At 35.9% G+C, this 19768-nt stretch overlaps 1 protein-coding gene across 1 annotated transcript in view; it reads right to left on the minus strand.

Moving 5' to 3' along the window:
- mRpL3 (mitochondrial ribosomal protein L3) overlaps positions 1-19768 on the minus strand; it is a 62733-nt gene that overhangs the window by 41779 nt on the left and 1186 nt on the right. The window contains exons 2-4 of the mRNA XM_090382390.1: positions 13704-13922; positions 8065-8155; positions 5568-5714 (exon numbers count right to left, since the gene is read on the minus strand). Of these exons, the coding sequence (XP_090238516.1) occupies positions 5568-5714; positions 8065-8155; positions 13704-13922 (457 nt within the window). The remainder of the gene's footprint in view (positions 1-5567; positions 5715-8064; positions 8156-13703; positions 13923-19768) is intronic.

Here is a 19768-nt window from a genome sequence, read left to right on the forward strand (position 1 = left end):
TATGTATAATAATAATGATTTTAATTTATTAATAAATAATTTAATAATTAAGGCATAATTATTTTTTATATAGTATTGCTGAATAATAAGGAAAAAAAAAACCCTGAAATTTTCCATATATGGTTGCACTATGAGCATTTCAAGTCTGGTTAGAAAATTATCTAGACCACTGAACAACAATTTTGGGTCATATCTTGTTATGGGAACGAAAGTAAGTTTACTTTATTGATTTTGGGATGCTAAACAAGGAAATAGTGCTTAAAATGGTAGACTGGCTCTTGTTTTTGAAAAAAAGTAGTATTTTTTTATATTTATACAAGTTATTTTTTATTTATATGGCAGTAAGATGTAGCTACAAATATACCTGTATCAACCTTGAGACCTTTTTGCCTTTCGCTTGTATTCAGCTTCAGGAGCAGCTCTTTTCATCATCTAACAATAATTGGCTAACATGGTGACACTACATTTTCTTTTGTATCTTTGTTCCATCACTGCAATGTCTTGATGGAAGTGCTCACTATGTTCAACGCTAATGGCACCACAGCTTGGCAGGAAGAAATCCAGGTGTGAGTGCAAGAAATGTATCTTTAATGACAATGTTGCACTCCAGTTTTCTGTAAGAAGTAAAGTGTAAAGTGTGTTTAGGGTCACCTAATTTCCTGAGATTTCAGTGGCTAGGACCTAAAAAAAAAAAAAGAAAAAAAAAAAAAAAAAGAAAAAATGCTTGTGTACGCATCGCGGGAAGCACTAGGAGAAGTCCAAAATGTTCGGCGAAATTAATTTAGATTGGTGACTTTAGATTGCATGGGGCGTGTTCACGTTGCTGTCAGATAGAGTGGGGAAAAGGCTGAAGAGACTGGGGGCAGATAGATAGAAATATGGAGCCGAAAGGGAAGGCAACTCCAGTTTACAGTGGGGCATGACCATGCCCTACCAGAGGAAATAAATGGGGTGGCAGGGAGGGATGGAAGGGGAGGGGAAAGAAAACTGTCCCCTCTCCTCCCTGCCAGGAAGAGGTGAAACAGTGAGACAGACAAGGGAGCTGGCTCAGGTCGCCAATGTGGCCTGTGTGCAGAAGTAATGAGATCTTCCACAAGCTGTCTGTAGTTTCTAGCTGTACCATTTCCTAGAACACCAGTCAAAACATTTCTAAAGGCTTTCCACGCTGATTTCTCGCTATCACTAAGGGCACATTTGAACTATTCATCTTTGAAAAGTTGCCTTATTCGTGGACCAATTAAAACGCCTACCTTAATCTTCTCTGTATTAAGTCTTGGGAATTTCTCTTTCAAGTATGCGAATGCAGGACTGTCCACTTCCAAAGCTTTCATGAGCCCCAGTTTGCTGTGGAGTGATGGAAGCAAAACTTTATTTGGATCTACCAGAGGTTCAAATGCTATGTTCTTCATTCTAGGTGTTAATGATTTTCGTTGAGGCCATGTCCTCTTCTCATAGTGCATATCCGTGGTACAACTGTCCCACTCATAACAATACTTAGTGTAACCCTTTTGTAGTCCTAATAAAATGATGATTACTTTTAAATATGGTAGGCAATGGCATACCACCACATTATCTGATGCCACAGAGACCATAACAAAACCAACTCCAAAAACTGCTGTTAAAGGAAGACCTGCAGCTAGGTGGAAGAATGGGATCAGTGAACTTTTGGGCATGACATTTTGCGATGCCACTCGTATAGCATATGATCAATGCAGTTGGAGGATTTTGTTGGTGATCACAACAGCTCCTCAGGGAACTATGTGACTGGAAGAAGAAGACTTAAAATCACCACATCTGCCACTTGTATTTCTAATAGACCATCAGCATCTTACAAACAGTGAGTTCACCTTCTGTTTGACAGAATTTATCATAGTCTTTATTTCGAGTATGAAACGTCACTTTCACAGAATGATCTAGAAGATTCCACTGCTGTAACCTCGAGGCCAAAGCTCTGACTTATTCTTCAGCAGTTCGAGATCCCTGATGATATCACTAAGCTCACTTTCTGTGATCTTATGTGATTCAGAAAGGTTTGGACAAAATGGTGGATGTTGATGTTCATCAGGGTATACAGAAAAACAGTCAGGTGGTTCAGGAATAGGCGAGACATGGGACGAATTGCAGATGGTATATTTGGGTACATCACTGTTCACTTTTTCTTCATTCCTCCCTTTTCATGTCATCCCTTTTCTAATAGGAGGCACCATGCAGAAGTAACAGTCTGTGATGTGATTTGTTGGCTCCTTCCATATCGTGGACACTGCAAAAGGCATAAAATATCCATTTTGATTCACCCACGCATTAAGATTTGATGAACAAGTATATGAACTGGGCTTCACAGCATATGTGTTGGAGCCCAGTTCTTGTCCTGGTCGCCTACTTTACACCCAAAGTACAAGAACTAAGCTTTTTTATAGCTCGAGTTAAGGGATGCTTTCTTGAAGTTAACGTGACTTCTCCAAATATGTAACAGAAGTCATCTGGACTATTCGCACAATTATGGGGCATATTAATCTTACACGACACAAATACGGTGCAAAAAGTAGGAATCTCACAGATAACAAATCACCCAATAACTAGCCATATTCGAGGATTACTGCAACAGAGTTGAAGACGCATTTGAGGCAACAACTTATGATGCGATGCAGAGCGAGGCTACAGTTGCCGATCACATGATAAGAACGTAGTGGGTACTGAAACTGTGGTACTGTGCTGAGAGCCATAGCTGATAATGTAGAGTAACTGACTAATATGAGACCCCAACTTAATTCAAAACCAAGAGCTAACTGGCAAATTTTAAAGTGATTTTTGTGTTCAGCAGCATAAAATTAGTCAAGACTGAGTACTTTCATTTTTGTAACATTTTACATGTCGATCAGTGATTCCATATACTTATGAAAGTTAATTTAAAAAAAAACACACTATTTCTGCTATGAATGTGATATTTTTAAATTTTGATATTCATCATCATCATTATCATCATCATCAGCCATTTTCAATCCACTGCAGGATGAAGGCCTCTCCAGCAACATTCCAGTTCCTTCTGTTTTGTGCAATGGCCATCCATTTACTACCCACAAACTTATGAATTTCATCTATCCATCTCCGCCATTGTCTTCCAGGTTTTCTTCTAGCTCCTCTTGGGTACCATTCTGTTATTTTCTTAGTCCATCTGTCATCATGTCTTCAAGCTACGTGTCCTGTCCAAGACCATTTTAGTTCTTTAGTTTTGATAAGAATGTCCTTTACTTGAGTTTAGGGTCAAAATTGCTGCCTAATCCATGTGTTTCTCTTCTTATCTAACAGTCTGATTCCCAATATGATTTGTTCCATTCTTCGCTGTGTAGTTCTCAGCTTCTCTTCCATTCTTTTGTTGAGTGCCCAAGTTTCACTTCCATAAGTCATGGTGGGGAGTATACTGGTTCATTATTTTACATTTCAGACAAACTGGGATATTGCTCTTCAGTATGTGACTATATTTCCTGAATGCTATCCATCCAAAATTTATTCTTCTCTTGACTTCCAGCCATTTATCATTATTACAGCTAATAACTTGTCCCAGATAAGTATATGACTCCACCTTTTCAATCACTGCTCCTTCAATCATTATTTCCCTTTCTGTGGCATACTTGTTCATCATTACTTTTGTTTTAGCCATATTCATCTTTAGTCCAAAATCCTTACTAACTCTGCATAACTGATTGAGATTTTTCTCTAATTCTTTGGGATCGTGGCTTATGACCACAATGTCATCTGTAAATCGTAAATGGTTTAGGTACTCTCCATTCACATTGACTCCTTTCTGCGACCAGTCTTATCTTCTGAAAGCTTCCTCAAGGGCAGCAGTAAACAGTTTCGGAGATATTGTCTCCTTGTCGAACTCCTTTCTCGATTTTAAATTTCCTACTGTCTTTGTCTAGTCTAATAAAGGAGGTAGCACTCTCATATATTTTCTTCAAAATCATAATATATGGGGTATCTATGCCTTGTCTTTCCAGTGCCTGAAACATTGCCTTATGCTGTATGGAGTCAAATGCCTTTTCATAATCCACAAATGCCAGGCATAATGGTGTTTTATATTCATTTGCTTTCTCCATTAGCTGTGATATTACGTGAAGGTGATCCATAGTTGAGAATCCTGTCCTAAAGCCAGCTTGCTCTTTCAGTTGATTCTCATCAAGTATTCTTTCTAATCTGTTAGTAATGACCCTTGTGAACAACTTGTAGATGTGGGATAACAAGCTAATTGGTCTATAATTTCCAATTTCTGATTTATCTCCTTTCTTATGCAGCAAAACTATGATTGCATTATTCCACTGCTTAGGCATCACACCTTTTCTAATGCACTTTGTGAAGAGCCTTGCCAGTTTTTGTGTTATGTCTCTTCCTTCCAATTTTAACAACTCTACAGTAACTTCATCTTCCCCCGGGGCTTTCTGATTCTTCATTTTCTTCAATGCATATTCTACCTCATCAGGAAGAATATCGGGTATGTCGTATGTGTTGCTACTTTGCGATCCATCTTCCCCACTGCTGGCATCATTCCCTCGCTTCTTGTATAATTCTCTATAGTAGTTTTCTGCTATTTGAATTATGCCTTCTCTGCTATTTATAAGTACACCATCGCTATTCTTCAATTTCAGTATCATTTGCCTTTCTGTATTACTGCTCATGGCTGTTGATTTAAGTCCTTTGTTTTCCCTTAATGCTTGTTCTACTTTTCTTGTGTTAAATCTTCTTATGTCCTCTCTGAGTCTCTTTCTAATGGCTTTGCATAACTCAGTATACTCAATTTTCTCCTTGTCAGTGTTTATCTTGCTCTTCATTTGTCGCCTTCGGTTCATCATAACAAGTGTTTCTTGACTAATTTTTTCTTCTTTAGATTTCTTTTTCCGTATAGGTTTTTTGGGCTTTATCACTTTCAGAAATTTGTAATATTCCTCATCGATATCTTGGTATTGATTTTGATATTATATACTCCTAAACGTTTGTGATGATGTGAAGCAAGCATTAGAAGAAAGAAAGGCTTAATCTGTCTAGGTCCAAGGTCTAATTAAATAATAGAGGGGCATGGAGGAAAACAGTGATTGGAACACTGATAGTCCAGTAGGACTAATTTATACTACATAGTGATTGGAATACCCATTGGGTATAAAAGATTTGGATGAAGATGAGGACAATGACTAAGTTCACAACATATAATACTGAATATAACACAAGGCACCTCCGTAGGCAGGTGGGCAGGAGCAGCAGTGCGTAGCACACGCTCCTTGATTAGACCGGGGTTCGAGCCCGTGCCCACCAAATACGGAGATGCGGAAAGGTCAGGGAATGACCACCACATATCCCCGGAGCAATATGGTCTTAGTTGCTAATGCTCCTAAAAACCAAATAACAAACAACAAACGAATATAACACACTATATTTAACCTATGTAACTTGTACGATTTTATTTAAAGTGTATCCATCCTGGAAATGAAATACAATGTATACTGTAGATTATTTCAAATAAACTGATGTTATTATTATTAAAATGATTATTACTTAATAAAATGTTTATCACTTACTAACTGGGGATTTGCACTTTCTGCACCAACAACCAGAGAGGCAGGGTTTCTTCCCTGATACCTTCGTTTTCTCAAAATTTTTTCTGAATGTCTCATGGTAGCAAACTCTTCTGGAGGATGATATTTAACAACATGGTTATCAACTACCTGTTGGAAGGAAATGAGAAAGCATCTAAGGATGTAGAAACAAAATGAACAATATAAAACTTAAACCATATTAAAATTCTCTTTTATGCCGTTATCTACTGCTGTTATCTATTAGGTGGTAGATGACGCTCATCAACCGGTGCAATACCACCACTTTGCTTATTGGAGGTTGAAGTGGTGGAACCCATGTTTAGTCTCCAGAGCAAAATTCCAGTCAACCCTTCTCCATCTTGTCCATCATGCAGTATGATTGATGTCTTTTGCTCCAAAAAATAACAATAATTCTCTCTCTCTCTCTCTCTCTGGATCAGCTAGTGTATAATCTTGCTGCCTCTACTCTGCGAGATAGTGAATGGAGGAAGTCCGAGTGGTGTGTATGCAGGGGGGGGGCATTGTCGAGGCCACGTTGTCAAGGATCTGGTTATATTCTTACCATGTGTACACCATATCTAAAAATTTCATTACTTCATACAGCATGTACCCCCACCCCCACTTTTTCTTACTATTGAATACACCACAAATTGTCAAACTATCAGCTGTAATAACTATAATTTATTCTGAAAAATTAATATTTAATTAATCCTTCATAAGTTATTTAGTATAATTATTTCTACTACTATTTTCTCAACAATGACAATAATTTAGTTTTTTAAGTTCTATTTTTTTTTTCATTCATTCAAAGTCATATTTTAGTTGCAACTGCTTCCAATTTTTTTTAAAAATATGTATGAGATGGATTTCACATCTTATTTTTGTCCTGTAATAACCCTTTAGCTGAATATAAGATTAGATGTCAGAAAGTGATATGAAAGCCAATGACAATCTGATACACTGAAACAATCTTTATATTTATTAAATAGTTAAAATATATATGTTAAACTTCTAGTCAACTTGATATCATTATTGCAGTCAACCTAGACATGGTACCTTTTCACATTTATGAATAGCCATGTATTCATTACAGAATCTGCTTAACAATAACTTTAACTTGCATATAATTTAGTATACAATGTTGAATATAAAAGTATAAAAACTGTAAAACTGTGGAGATTTTTTGTGAATATTAATAAAATAAAATATATATAGATTTCACATTTATTCCTAATCCTTAAAAAAGATGAATGATGTCATATGAAAGAAATGCAGACTATTTATTGTGCAATCACAATATATCAGTCCAACATCCTCTATCTACAAAGTGTATTCTATACAGTTTTGACCTTTGAGGGATTTTTCTAAGGAGTGTTTGTTTGCATATTCTATTTATTGGGGTAATTGATATAGCCAATTGAAGTAAATGCATAGAAACAAAATATGACCAGTAACCAGAGATTTCCAGTTTTCTGTCTTTACTTCTATATTTATTTTACACAAAGATTTAAAGAACACTGATGTTAATTTTCCATAAAATTAACATCAGTGTTCTTAGAAGAATACCTGGAAGACAAAGGCGGAGATGGATAGATGAAATTTATGAGTTTGTGGGTAGTAAATGGATGGCCAGTGCTCAAAACAGAAGGAACTGGAAAGTTGTTGGAGAGGCCTTCATCCTACAGTGGATTGAAAATGGCTGATGATGATTATGTTAATTTTAAACTAAGTGATTGAAAAAATTGATTAAAATTAAATAAAATGTTAAGATCTTTCAGACTGAAAAAGTGTTTGTACACAATGAATGTTTTCTAATTAGTATCAGTATTAGCCACAAGGTGCAGGGATGCTCAAGGCTTTTGCTGCAAAAAAAAAGAAAACAAGTCAGAAATAGAAGGGAATCACAAAGAAAGAGAAGAATGATGATATCCAGCTCAAGACCCTGGGTGTGTCAAGCCCATACTCACCAGATGTGAGCCCCTGGTATGTAGCTTAAGAAAATAGATGCCAATGGCAATAGTTGCATAGTTTTCTAAAGATCCTGTAACTCATTCACAGAACAGTAGTAGGTGTTTAGATAATGAGGTATCAGTATATCATGTCTGTAGATTGTATATATTCTATGGCGAGATTGAGAGATTAACCATGTAACCATTGCTTAAGACTGACTAAACCTATTTATTAAAGTTTAAATTTTTTTAGCCATGGTGTGAAAAAAGGCTATAAAAATTCTTTCTGTTCTGATAGGAAGAATTTCTTAACTTTGAACAGCAATGTGAATTAAACCCAGGCTTTTTTCACATTGGAGAGAGAGAGAGAGAAATCATATGGTATACTGTTGCACAAAATATAATAACTGAAATGGCAGCTGTAATAACAACTGAATGGCATGAAATAACAGCTATAATAACAACTGAATGGCATGATATAACAACTGAAATGTTTCTATAATCTAATCAATGGATGACAAAATCTATACCTGCAATAGAGTTGTCAGTAGCCGTTTTCCAGATTTTGTCCACATAGGATAAATTCCAATCTTTCGAGCTATAACCCCAGTACGCTGCGAACTGTACACAAAGGTAGATTATTAAGATTACAAATAAATTAAAGTATTATTAGTTTTAAGACTAAAGAAACATTACACAAGATATTTAATATTTTAAACTTTTTAAATAAATAATAATTTAAAGAATAGCAATATGAGAAAATATTTTTTTCTTCCTTTTTATGAACACAGATAGAAAAATATAGGAATAAATAATAAATATTATACTGCATTCCCAAAATTTTAACTAGTCAGTAATTTTGTTTTAAATGATTTTACTGATTTTGTTTTGCGATGTAATTGGACATGGAGTAGATTTCTGTGCCATATTTAAATGCATATGATATCATCATTTATTAATATTTCCCATATTTATTTATTTTTACCTGTTCAATAATATCATAAGATCTCTATAAATAAAATAGTGTATAGACACAGTAATTATTATTTTTTTAAACTTTTGTAACTGGCTGATTTTTAAACCTCAACAAGCAATTTTGCTCATTGAGGTATAAAAATATATAAAAAACAAAAAATAAGTATAAAAATAAAAACAAGCTAATTTTTATACCTAAATAAGCAAAAATAGGGCTAACAACAGATATTTTTTCTCCCCAGCCAATAAATATAAATTATAATGGTAGAAGTATTTTTTTAAAATACTTCTCTTTAGTAAGCTATTCAAATTGCTGGTTCATAGCTAGCAATTGGGGCAGGTTTACATTACAACTTTCAGAAGCCTAAAATAATGCAACCCTGGATGCACATCCCTCATTAATTAATTTTAAGTCACCAATAACACCGCAGAGTGACAGTGATGTAATAGATGAATGATGTGATGCAAGGAAATTTATCAATTATCAGAATAAATTTCCAAAATTTCCATTCCTAACATATTGTATGATGCAAGTTTTATCATCAAGAGCAGGATGACAAAATTTTGGATGCAAGATTTAAATTGGTATAATTTTATTTTAAAAGACATCATATTTAAAATTTTTCCCCTCCTGTTTTGTATTGTAAGCTTTTATTTGTTGGATTTTATTACTAATTTGATTTCATTAAAATTTTCAGTTTTGAAATGTTTGACATCGGAGAAGTTACCATCTTCTGGTATCTATTAAGTCAGGAATCCATCAGTGCAAGATATCAAGAGGGATTACAATCAAGAGTGATTCTCTCTTCTACAATCAAGAGAGAGAAAATCTCTCAAAAGAGATTACAATATAAAGCGTTATAAAAATAAAATGTTATAATGACAGCTTCAATAATTATATTTTTAAGTAATCTGCAACAAAATCTCATCCAGTGTCGAGAAATTTGTAATAGGGGTTGAATGCATTAGTAAAAGATGTAGACAAATTAAAGCTCCCAAAAGGTACAGCTGTCTTCCAACCTTAACATAGCAATAACAGCAATAATTATGAGAGAATCCACATTATTTGTCTCACGAGAGACATGAGATGACTTAAAAATAAACATTTTGCCCAAGCTACAAAGAAACACCATCGTGGTGTCATTGTCTACAGTAACCCTTCTAAGGCAGACTTTAGTCCTACTTAGGGAAGGATTACTGAGACAGTTTCTGGGGTAAAAAAAGAGGCATTGGGAATAACTGACCAAAGACTTTATGCAAGGTGGCTACATGGTTGTTCCTCCATTAAAGTGAAAAGAAAAAAAAAAGGTCATGTGGATAACCTAGGAGAGAAATGCATAAGTATAAGTTGTCTATCTCCTTTTCTTTCCCCTTTCTCATTATTATTTTATTTTATTTTTTGTAATTTTATTTTATTATTATTTATTTATTTTTAGGTTGGTGCAGCATAAACCATAGGCTTCCTTGCACCGTGCGGCCATTTTTTTTTTTTTTTTTTTTAAATAACGATAAATGGCTGGAAGTCAAGACAAGAATAAATTTTGGATGGATAGCATTCAGAAAATATAGCCACATACTGAGGAGCAATATCCAAATTTGTTTGAAACGTAAAATAATGAACCAATGTATACTCCCAACCATGACTTATGGAAGTGAAACTTGAGCACTCACCAAAAGAATGGAAGAGAAGCTGAAAACTACACAGCAAAGAATAGAACAAATTATATTAGAAATCAGACTGTTGGATAAGAAGAGAAACACATGGGTTACTCAGGTAAAGGACATCCTTATCAAAACTAAAGAACTGAAATGCACTTGGGCAGCACGCATAGCTCAAAGACATGATGACAAATGGACTAAGAAAATAACAGAATGGTACTCAAGAGGAGCTAAAAGAAAACCTGGAAGACAACAACGGAGATGGACAGATGAAATTCAAGAGTTTGTTGGCAGTACTTTAAAATAATTTTTCAATTACAGTCGAACTTGGTTATAACAAGCATGGAAATAACGAGATCAAGGCTGTAATGAGCAAAAGGCCATAATGATTTTAATTTATGCGTATTCCCATACAATCACTCACTCTTATAACAAACATACTATACAGATATACAGAACAAATTCTGGTAACTATGCAAACATTTTTAATTGCGCGGGTAGTCGAAAAAACCCAATTCTTGGAATAGACGAAAATGAAAAGGGCGACAGCTTTATGACCACCTGCATTGGATTAGCGGCTAGTTTATGACCTTGTCCTTCCAGGAACAGGGGCTATACAAGAGTGCATTGGCATTCCACTTGTCACATTACCCTATTTATAGATTGTCTTGTATTCACTGAACCATAAATTTATTTCAGGACTTATAAAAATTTTAGAAACCGGACTTTAAGAACTTTGTATACATTTCGGGCTTCTAAGAACTTTGTATACATTTCGGGCTTCTAAGAAATTTGTATGGATCACTTTATCATTTTAAAGTAAAATCATTTAAAAACGAACCCTTCCTTCGGAAACATGTCTATTAACAAAAGAAAGTGTCTCTTGATATGCAAAAAAGTCGAAATTATTTGTGAGTTAGAGAGTGATGCAAAAAATGTTGAAGTGTGTAAAAATTTTCTTTGTCCTCTTCAAGTGTATTGAAATTGTGGAAGAATAAAGATGTTTACATATTGGCACTGGACAATATTATGTTCTGTTATGTTTTATTGTGATTGCACAATAGAACATAACCGAAAAAAAAAAAAAAAAAAAAAAAAAAAATCAATAGACAGTCCAATCTTGAAGGTGAAGTGGAAAAATTTGCTAAACAATTTAGATGCAAAGATTTTGTGTGTAACAACTTGGCTGGATGGATCAACTTAAAAACCGCCATGATTTAAAAACAGACATAACATTGTTTATGCAAAAATTAGTGGAGAATCTTGATCTACAGATCCAATAATGGCAAATGAATGGATTGACTGTGTTTGGGCAGAAATCAGGAAAGATTTCATTGACGAAGACATCTACAACAGTTGTACTACTGCAACAGGATTGTTGAGAAGTGGCAACTGAAGTTTAACATTGACAAATGCAAAGTACTGCATATGGGTAGAAGCAACCTCAGAGGAATGTACCAACTGTGTGGTACCACACTTAGGGTTCTAGAAAATGAAAAAGCACTGGGAGTAATTGTGCAGTCAGATATGAAGTTTTCTGAGCAATGCAGACAGGCTGCCAGAACAGGTCATGGGGTATTGTCAATGATATACAGGAATCTTGCTAGCAGGGAAAAGGAGGTGGTTGTCCCTTTGTATAAGGCAATGGTCAGGCTACGCCTTGAGTACTGTGTATAGGTTTGGAGGCCTCATTTTAGGAAGGATGTAGACTTGCTTGAGCATGTACAGAGAAGAGCAACAAGATTGGTGAGGGGAACGAAGGGGTTTCTCTTACCAAGAAAGGCTTAAGTTTTTCAAATTGCAGCGGCTGGAGACTAGGCACCTGTGAGGTGATCTGTTTGAGGTGTATAAGGCCTTGAATGGGTTGAGCAAGCTGAATTCTGATTGGATTCTTCCACTTGCTCAGATTACGAATCTGTGGGAGCATAAATTCAAATCGATATGCGGAAATTTGTCTTTAGCCAGAGGGTGGTTAATTGCTGGAACAAACTTCCATCTGTCGTTGTGGAAGTTGATATAGCTTAAATAAATTCAAGGAGGAACTGGACAAACTTTTAGAGGGAATGGTTGTGTGAAATTGTTTTTTTTTTGGCTGCTGCTACATAAGCTTAGGTTTGCTTTCTTGCATCACATGCCTCTATTACTACTACTACAATAACGGCGACGAAACAGGACTTTTTTATAATTTGACACCTGACAATACATTTAAATTCAAAGGGGAAAAATGTGTTGGTGGAAAAAAAATAAAGGCTTGATTGATGATGTTCGTATGTGCAAATATGACAGGAACTGATAAAACAAAAAACTGTTTGTTATCGGAAAATCATTAAACCTCGATGTTTCAAAAATGTAAGGAAACTTCCTCTGGATTACACTGCAAACAAGAAAGCTTGGATGACTCCGGATATTTTTTGGGAATACGTAAATGATTGGAATAAGGAGCTATTCAAAAAGAAGAAAAATATTTTATTGTTAATTGATAACTGTCCTGCACATCCCCAGATTCAAAATTTGTCCAACATTAAGTTAGTGTTTCTGCCTCCCAATGCAACATCAATTTTACAACCAATGGACATGGCTGCTGGCTGAAACGGAGCACTTTGCTTAGGTTGGGGATGGGGGGGGGGGTTGAAATCTCAGACAATTCCCAAGAACTGGCTAAATGAAACATGCAGTGAATGAAATGAAATATCAAGGTGAATGACCGAAAAGTTCATTTGGCGAAGAAGTGTACAGAAGAACAAGATACCAACATGACCTTCAGTTAGTTTTAATACACACTTGTCAAAGATTTTATTGCTGTCAATGCAAACTTCATAGTCCCCCAAAGAGTAGATATCATACATATATAAATAAAATAATATAAAATATAAAAAACATATGCCAACCGGGCTAGACAGGTGGGTAAAGTGCCTACCTGGTAACCCAAAGGTCATGGATTTGAATCCTGCCTCAGGCTTGGATCAGAGTAAAATGCAAAAACTCTGGGAGGTGCATTATGGCCACAGAAGCCAATGCACCAACAACTAACAAAAAAAAAAAAAAACCATATAATTCAGATAAAACGAAGGGCTTTCAAGGGAATTACATCTCCTTTCTTGGGTGAGAGGAAAGGTCTACCATTCATACCTACACAGTAACAATGAACAAGTAGCACAACATGAATAACATACAAAAAAAAAATTTTACCAAACTGTTTTATATATTTTAGCTGGTTTATCAATAAATGCATAATACATTATTAAGTTTATTTCCCAAGAGCTCTTTCAGCTATTAGAATGGTTATTATTCTAAATATAAATGTTCTTGTTTATATTCCCACGCAACCACTAGGTCAGAAGCGATTACAATAAACCACGAATATGGTCTTTAGTCTTACATAGTAATAATGCAAGCTTTAACCATGGTTCACTCAAAGAGTGTGTTACTGCACGCTTTCTCCTGACAACTCAGCTACATCAGGCCTTATTAAGAGATATATAAATAGTTTGAAAGGAAAGAAAAGGAATTATAGAAAAGCCACCAAATAACTTACTTAGGTTCCCATTTTCCTCTTTCCCAAGGTACTTCTTTAAGAGGAGATTCTCCAGGTGCAAGAAAGACTTCTTTTGTTACTTCCTGTATAAATTCTTTATTTTCTGGCGTTAAATATTCTTCTGAAAACTTCCTCTTTCTTTTAGTCCAATAAAACATTGGATAAGTTGTACGCCGCTTTATATGTCTTTCCCGCACTTGAATTGAACTGCCAAGGCACCTTTAAAATGGTACAAAAATAAATGCATAATAGAGATGTAATCAAACTTACACAATATAGTAACAATTAAATAATAGATAGTTAAAATCATTAAAAAAAATTTAAATTATAGTAGTTGAAAAATTCTTATAGGGTACATTATACATTATTATTATTATTATTACTAGCCATATAGTGCAAGGAAGCCTGAGGCTTATGCTGCACCAGCTAAAAAAGATTTCCGAGTTACCCTGAGAGAGAGAGAGAGAGAGAGAGAGAGAGAGAGAAGTAGAAGGAAATCACCAAGAAAGAGGAGAAAGAAGAATGATGATATCCAGCTCAGGAACCTGGGTGTGCCAAGCCCATATTCACCAGATTGTGAGTCCCTGGGGTCAATATACTGTATAATGACAAAATTAGATTCAGATGTAAAGTGATTCTTTTCCTGCAAGTTTTATATATCCTGTGATGCAGTTAAAAAAATATATATTATCAGTTATCACATCCAGAAAATAAAAAAAAATATTAAAATACAAAATTTTTATTAGTTAAATCTAAACATGGAAAATACCAAAGAAATTTTACCATGGATGTATAAAATCCTAACTATTTGGTTCTAGCAACTTGCTTAAATAATGCCATGTGAATCATGACTACTGCCATGGGGAACACTACAATGGATAGAATAACGTTAATAATCAGTTTTGCACACAGGAACATAAATATTTTAAACTTCAATAACCTGCATTTTATTAAGAAATTTGAAACATAGTAAAAATTAAAGAATTTGATGTATAATTTTAGGCATCTGCAGTAATCCATCAAATATAATATCCATTAAGGTCCTACAATTGTGTGGTACTACACTCAAGGCAGTAGAAAATGAAAAACACTGGGGGATAATTGTGCAGTCGGATATGAAGTTCTCTGAGCAGTGCAGACAGGCTGCCAGGGCAGCTCATGGGGTTTTGTCAATGATATACAGGAATTTTGCCAGTAGGAATAAGGAGGTGATTATCCTATTGTATAAGGCAATGATCAGACCACATCTTGAGTATTACATACAGGTCTGGTGGCCTCACTTTAGGAAGGATGTAGAGCTGCTGGAATGAGTACAGAAATGGCAACAAGATTGGTGAAGAGAACAAAGCCATGCTCTTACCAAAAAAGGTTTAACTTCTGCAAATTGCAGCATCTGGACACTAGGCTCCTGCGAGGTGATCTGATTGAGGTGTTTAAGGCTTTGAATGGACTGAGCAAGCTTAATGCTGATTGGATTTTTCCTCTTGCTCAGACTACACACGAGGGAGGCAGAAATTCAAATTGAGGAAGGAAGGTTGCAGAATAGATGTGTGTGGCAGTTTCCCTTAGCCAGAGGGTGATTGATTGCTGGAACAAACTTCCACCTGTTGTTGTGGAAGTTGATAGCTTAAATAAATTCAAGGTAGAACTGGGCAAAACTACTGGAGGGAATGAATAGGAGAAATGGGAAGTGTCATTTTTTTGCTAATGCTGTATAAGTTTGCTTTCTTGCATCATTTGCCATCGCTAATGTTAATAACACACATTATGTGCATTTAATTTTTTCACTGCACACACAAGATAAAGTAGGCAATGAGAACCTATCATAGCAGACATTCCCACCCAGCGTTCTACAACATAATGGTGTGTAACAAAAAAACTCAAGGTGGGCCATAGAAATAACATATTCACCCCATATTCAACAATAATTCAAAGCAGTTAATTCTAAAGATCATAAATGGACCTTGCTACAATTTCTAGTGCTAGTAGTGGATCTGGGTTTATTCTTGAAATGTGTTTCTCTTTGTAATACAGATGCTGCAAAGATAAAATTTAGGAGTAAGCCTCTTACAGTTACAGTACAAGATCTGCGAGACTGGCTAATGTATACACTTATTATTATTCTTAATTTTATCTTCTAATTGTATTTTTCAATGGAAAAATTTATGGTAACGAAAAGGAAATTAGAGAAACAGTTGAGAGAAGTCCAGCATCTGAAAGAATTTGACATTACACTTGTGAACAGGCCTTGCTAGGGTTGAACAACTGTATCATGACCATTGATAACAAATCTCCTCTTAATGTTGTTTAATACTGAAATCATACTCTTGAAAGATTAAATTTAAATTTTTAATTATTGTTTAGCATAAATAAAAAATGATAAAATAAGAGCTTTTGAAATTACAGAAATAGCATTTAACTTGCAATAAGAAGGTTGAAATTTAAGAATTATAATCAGCATTGAATATATATATATATATATAGGAAGAAGAAAGTGAATATGGGGGGCGAGTTTCAAAATATCACCTCGATGTCAAGTTCCTGTATCGTGATGGTTATTTAGTTCTCTTGTGACCACTTCAATAAATGCACTTATCAATACCACCACTTTGCTTATTGGAGGCTTGAAGTGGAACCCATGTTTAGTCTCCAGAGCTAAGTTCCGGTCGTCCCTTCCCCATCTCTTCCATCATACAGTATGATTGATGACTTTTGACGTTATGATGAACATCGTGGTTAGATCTAATCTTCCTTACATTTCGAGGGTACAACTCTAAAATGGTATTCACAGGCCAGCCACTAGTTAGTACACCAGACCGAACCTATTGGTAACTCTGTAGGAGGCTTCCAGATAAGCTAGTGTATAATCTTGCTACCTCTACTCTGCCAGACACTGACAGGAGGGAGTCCGAGTAGTGTATATGCAGGAGGCATTGTCAAGGATCTGGGTACATTCTTACCATGTGTACACCATATCCAAAAATTTCATTACTTCATACAGCATGTCCCCCCCCCAATTTTTCTCACTATTGAGTACATCAAGAATTGTCAAACTAACAGAGTAAGCTTATCTGCGAAAAGATCTAAACTTCCCAAACACTCCTAGTTCATTTCACAAATATACGTGGTCTCAGTTCTAATCTTCAACAATGCCCATTTCCACTTGCAGTCTGCCAAACCCCATGTACTTTTTCTGACAGAATCTCAGTTATCGGTTGATTCAACTACTGCTCATCTCAGTTGCCCAAATTATTCGCTCTATGATTCCTTTCGCCTCAAAGGTGGTACTTATCATATGTCCGTTCCGATATTCCCTGTCAGAGACTTGGTAATTTGGAATCTCCTCTTTTCTATCTACTCTGGCTTAAAATCTCTCTACCTCATTATGTCAAATTCATCTGTTGTCTCTACTGTTCTCCCAACTCCACTAATCACTTGGAGCTCTTTGACTTTCTCCAGTCCAACTTTCCTAACAGTGAGGTAATTTTTCTTGGTGATTTCTTCCATTTTCTAGTCGCACTGACCCAGCTGGTTGAGATGCTGAGGCTTTTGCAATTACTAATGACCTTGCACAGATTGTTCATTTATCTATAAGAATACCAGACAATCCTAACCATACAGCCAACACGCACAAACAACCCTTCTAAGTACATGGTCGAAGTGAGAGGTCCTTTAGGCACCTCAGATCACAACTTGGTGATTGTCTCTTCTCCAATGGAGCCTTTATCTCATGGCTATTCCCAACCTCGTGTTCTTTGGCAATACAAGAATGCAAAATGGGATGACCTGCGAGATTTCTTTTCATTGGTCGGAATACTGTTTCAAAACAACTGATTTTAACGTTTGCTCTGATCGTATCAGTGAAATTATTCTTGCAAGAATGGAATCCTTTATCCAACACTCCACTTTAAAATCTCAATAAATGTGCTAAGGCTGTTAAAGAGAAGAATGTTGCATATCGTAATTGTCTTGTTTCTAATTCTTCTGTTTCTGCCTATACCAAAGCTCATAACAATTGTAAAGCAGTTATTAATCAGTCCAAACTAGAGTTTGAACAGGTTAAGAGTAGAAAACTTGCTTCTTGCCCTAATGGTAGTCGAGCATTCTGGTCTCTTGCCAAAGCTATTGGCTGCAACTTTTGCCCATCTCTGCTCCCACCTCTGTCCAAACCAGATGGTTCTGTTGTTACTTCAGCCAAGGATAAAGCTGACCTGCTAGCATCCCATTTTTCTTCCAACTCATGTATTAATGATCTTGATAAAACACCTCCCACCATTCCAACAAGCTCCATTCAATGCCTCCTGTGGTCTTCCGTCAAAAGGATGTCAGAAGGATTTTGATGAATCTTGATGATAAGAAAGCTCCAGATGGTATTTCTCCACTTGTTCTCAAAACCTGTGCTCCTGAACTTACTACTGTTCTTTGCAGACTTTTTTCACTTTCTTATTCCAAAGGCGTTTTCCCTTCTGCTTGGAAATTTGCTCATATCCAGCCAGTTCCTAAAGAGGGTGACAAATTACACCCATCCAATTATCGTCCCATTGCAATTACTTCTACTCTTTCTAAATGGAGAAATAAATTAACCACCAACTCTTAAACTACCTAGAAACCTTGTGTCTGACCAATGATCGCCAGTATGGATTCTGTCAGTGTTGATCCACTGTGATATTCTCGCTTATGTTACCCATTTATGGACTAATTCAATGGAAAAGTTCGGTAAAATGCAAGCAGTTTCTCTTGACATCTCAAAGGCTGTGTTTGGCATAAAGGTCTTCTAAAGAAGATTCCATCTTATGGTTTGCCAACAGTTTTTTGTAATTGGTTATCCAGTTTTCTCTCTGATCGCTTACTGAGGGTGATGGTAGATGGTTCTCTATCTTCTAACTTCTCCACTAATGCTGGTGTCCCACAAGGTTCAGTTCTTTCCCTCACTCTTTTCCTCTTGTATATTAATGACCTTCCATTGACTGGAAATCCTATCCATAGTTTTGCCGATGATACCACATTGCATTCCACTTTCCATTTTGAGAAACCTTGCCCTGCTCATTCAGCTTCAACTTCTCGAAAATCCGCTACCAATTCCTTAAATGCTGATCTCCAGGTAATTCTCCAGTAGGGCAAAGACAACTTAGTTGATTTCAATCCTTCTAAAACCAGGCTTGTCTTATATCTCGCAAAAAGGATTCTTCTGCTACTATATTTGGTGACACTCAGATTTCTAGGCAAAATGATATATCTCTTTTGGGGATTACCCTGGCTTCTAATCTCTCTTGGCACAAGCACAATTATAAATACTGCTTCTTCTGCATCTAAAAAACTTGGTTTTCTCTTTTGCTCTTAGCATTACTTTTCTTCCAAACAGCTGTTCACTCTTTACAAATCGTAAATCCGCCCTCCCATGGAATATTGTTCCCACATATGGGAATGTGCCCTACAAAACCTCTCTAAGGCTTCTAGATTCCATTCAGAAGAGGGCAGTTTGGTTATTTAATGACTCATCTGTAACAGTCTCTCGTAGATGTACTGTTTCTGCTGCATGGCTTTTCTACAGATACTTCCATGGGCACTGTTCTTCTGAATTGGCTTCTATAATTCCTGCTCTGTCCAATTTCGAACTCACAGAACCAACTTTTTATCTTCCTTGTTTATTCATTCAACTGCCGTCTTCTGGAACAACCTTCCTTCATATGTATTTCCTGAAAATTACAGTCTACAGAAGTTCAAGTCTAATGTCAACAAATATCTTCTTTCATCTTCTCAACCTCCAACCCAAGCACAGTACTAAGTACTATAGGTTCTAATACCTCTCGTGTTTGGGGTTTTCATAAAAAAAAAAAAAAAAAAATTAGATCAACCTCACAGGTGCCTAGTCTTCTGACACTGTAATTTGCAAAACTTAAACCTTTCTTTATAAGAGCAACCCTTTGTTCAATTCACTAATCTTGTTGCCCTTCTCTGTACGCGTTCCAGCAGCTCTAAATCCTTCTTAAAATGAGGCTTCCAGACTTGTAACCAAGTACTCAAGGTGTGGCCTGACAATTGCCTTATAGAAGGAGATAATCACC

This window comes from Mastigoproctus giganteus, chromosome 10, assembly GCF_048544385.1.
Source record: "Mastigoproctus giganteus isolate SK-2022 chromosome 10, ASM4854438v1, whole genome shotgun sequence".
Lineage (NCBI taxonomy): Eukaryota > Metazoa > Arthropoda > Arachnida > Uropygi > Thelyphonidae > Mastigoproctus > Mastigoproctus giganteus.